This window comes from Kryptolebias marmoratus, unplaced genomic scaffold (genome assembly GCF_001649575.2).
Source record: "Kryptolebias marmoratus isolate JLee-2015 unplaced genomic scaffold, ASM164957v2 Scaffold35, whole genome shotgun sequence".
In the NCBI taxonomy this organism is placed as follows: Eukaryota; Metazoa; Chordata; class Actinopteri; order Cyprinodontiformes; family Rivulidae; genus Kryptolebias; species Kryptolebias marmoratus.
In genome coordinates, this window is record NW_023665769.1 from 42,250 (window position 1) to 45,423 (window position 3,174).

The following is a 3,174-nucleotide window of genomic DNA, read 5'->3' on the forward strand; positions in this document are numbered from 1 at the left end:
AACAGGCAAGTGAGTGACTGGGGAAGGGTGAAATGAAACATGAACATGAGACAAAACAAAAAGCAAATACAACAGAATAGAAACAAAACAAAAACCCAAACCAAATAAAAATAAAACATAAACAAAACCCATAGAAAAACCAAATCACCACAAACAGGAAAGTAAGAGATTTATTTAAAAGAAGCATAAAGTTGAAATAAAATAACAAAAACTAAATAATTAGAGGAGATAAATTGTCAAAATGTACACATATGAATTATATGTCGAAAATAATTCATTTTAATATATAATATCACACATAAATTATAACATGTTTATATTAGAGTTATTATGTACTAATTTATAAATAAAAACAATAACATTATATACTTTTTATCACACATTTATAGAATAATGATGCAGTAAGTTTAGACAATGTTAAATATAAATAAAATATTATAAAAAATCTAAATTCTTCATGACAATTACCTTATTTTATTTTTTCATGTTTAATATTTTATCCTTTTATAAAAGAATTAAAGTAAAACCAAATAATAATAATGAAATACATGTATTCTCTACATATATAAAATATAAATAATAACATTTATAATATGTGAACAGGAGGCTGTAAACATGAAGAGAAGATCTAAAGGAGTCGTTTTTATATCAGGTTATTTCAGAGGAAACAGACTTCTCCACATGCTGCGTATCTTAGACAGCTTCAGGCCGTACATTAAAGGGTTAAAGAGCGGCTGACATGTCAGGAAGTACAACGATAAAACGATCCGCAGCGTCGGCGGCGCGGCGCTCAGCTGGAATCTGCTCTGGATGATTTCAAACACGCAGGAGACGCAGAAGTTGAGCAGAGAGGCGAGGTGAGGGGTGCAGGTGCTGACGGCTTTCTGTCGGGTCTGTTTGGAGCCAGAGAAACAAACTTTAAGGATCCTCATGTAGGTGTAGAGGATAAAACCAACTGGAACAAAGACACTGAAAGCAGTGCTGATGAGGCCGTAGATGTTGTTGACTGTAGTATCAGAGCAGGCCAGCTTCACCACAGAGTAGTTGTCACAGTAAACCTTGTTGATGATGTTTCCACACAGCTGCAGGGAGAAACTCAGAGATATCATTATTACCACCAGAAGAACCGGAGGTAACCAGGATGCTGCGATCAGACCGGAGAGTTTCCTCCTGGACATCAGAACGTTGTACCGCAGAGGATGACAGATGGCAACATATCTGTCATACGACATGACGGCCAGGTTAAAAAACTCTACTGTTACATAACTGTGGATACAGAAAACCTGCAGGAAACAGAGCGGAGCAGAAACAGTGTGAACGTCTGACAGAATCTGGATCAGCAGGAAGGGAAACAAGCCTGTACTCCCATACAGTTCATTTACAAACAGGCTGCACAGAAACAGGTACATAGGTTCATGTAAACTCCTGTTCACACAGATAACCACAATCAGAACAACATTACAACCAATGATTACTGTATACAAACACATGAGGACCAGAAAGATGAAATATTTCAGCATCCTGGTATCAAAGTAAGCACTAAGAACAAAATATGAAACTTGTGTTGAGTTCATCATCATCTCCTTTAGTTAAACTCAGGAAGAAAATCATCAGAGGATGTTTTTCTGACTGAAACAGAGTTCAGCTGAATCCACCTGTTAAATCTGAGCTCAGTGAGTTCAGGAGAACTGAGGATTAAATCTGCCTCTGCTGCTTTTAAACCTGCCAGGTTCCTCCCACATCAGCACCACGACTTCCTCACTGAAGACTTTTCCTCCTCATCCTCAGCAGAAAACAGCTCTGTGAATGAGATCATGAACTCAAACCCTTCAGACCTGAAACATGAAGGTCTGAAGGGTTTGTTCCTTTACTTTCAGATAACATTTTGAGTTTTTATTTTTACCGAGTGTTCAGCTTCTTTCTGTTCGAATAATTCAAACGTTCTTCTGTCATTTTAAATAAAAACTTCTCCAGCAGCGGAAACATCAAACCCATCATCACTGATTCTTTTTATTTATCAGCTTTAAACAGATTTACACCCACTCTGATAAATGAGGAGCAGAGATTTTTATTCATTTTAGTTTGAAACAGGAAGTAGGTCCAGATGGAAACCCTGAAGTCACCGTCATGGTTCCAGGAGCCATAAAGCATCAGCTGAACAATTTAAGCCTCATTTTTAAAATGATTTCCTCCACAGAAGAAAAGTCCTGAAAGGCTGAGAAATGAAACACGTTCAGCTGATTAACTGCTGGAGTCGGTTCAAGATGGCCGCCACAGCCAGATAACCTTAGAAAACAAGAAATGGATCAAATTCAGGTATTTCTGCAGATATTCAGCTAAAACCTGGTGTTTGAAGACCTGCTTCTGCTCACTGTTGGAGTCAGCCCAGTTGTCTGTTAGCAAAATATCTCATGACCAGTTGGTTGGATGTTGATGGATTTCTCTGCAACATGATGAACTTATAAGTCAGTAACTCTGGGAGTTAATCCAGTTCAAGGTGGTCACAACTGACCAACATTAGCAACAAAATGCAGAAAAACAGAGTCAGTTTCTTAGAAATGAAGGTAAAAGTTGATGGTCTTAATCTACAAGACAAACTCTGATCTCCTGCATGATGTTGTTTTCAAACAGCTGACGTTAGATGAACCTCTGCCATGGAAGTTAATGTATTCCTTCAGCTAGGCCTTTAATTAGACAGTGACGTCTCACGGTTTAAAAGCAGCAGAAGCAGCTTCAGACGTCATTTAATAAGGTTCCCACCTGGAGATGAACTGAACTGCACTTTATATCTGATCATACTGACTATGAGGCGTTATGTCAGACTATTCTTTTTAATTTACTGTCATCAGACAGACTGATGAATCAGCTGAGCTTTAATAAGCATCTCTCTGAATCAGATTTACAAAAACAAACATGAATATTTGATCAAGTTTTGTCTGAAACTCGATTTTTGTTTCTGCAGCTAAAGGAGATGATGATGAACTCAACACAAGTTTCATATTTTTTTCTTAGTGCTTACTTTGATACCAGGATGCTGAAATATTTCATCTTTCTGGTCCTCATGTGTTTGTATACAGTAATCATTGGTTGTAATGTTGTTCTGATTGTGGTTATCTGTGTGAACAGGAGTTTACATGAACCTATGTACCTGTTTCTGTGCAGCCTGTTTGTAAA

At 37.4% G+C, this 3,174-nt stretch overlaps 2 protein-coding genes across 2 annotated transcripts in view; one reads left to right on the forward strand and one right to left on the reverse strand.

The window, feature by feature from the left end:
* Positions 1–612: 612 nt before the first annotated feature.
* On the reverse strand, positions 613–1,580 carry LOC108229573 (olfactory receptor 49-like). Its single transcript, XM_017405244.2, has one exon. It carries the CDS (start codon positions 1,578–1,580, stop codon positions 654–656), a length of 927 nt encoding a protein of 308 aa, XP_017260733.1. The 3' UTR covers positions 613–653.
* Positions 1,581–2,971: 1,391 nt separating this feature from the next.
* The window catches only part of LOC108229695 (olfactory receptor 11A1-like), a 986-nt gene continuing 783 nt past the window's right edge, over positions 2,972–3,174 (forward strand). Inside the window, exon 1 of the mRNA XM_037974391.1 lies at positions 2,972–3,171. Within this exon, the coding sequence (XP_037830319.1) occupies positions 2,972–3,171 (200 nt within the window). The remainder of the gene's footprint in view (positions 3,172–3,174) is intronic.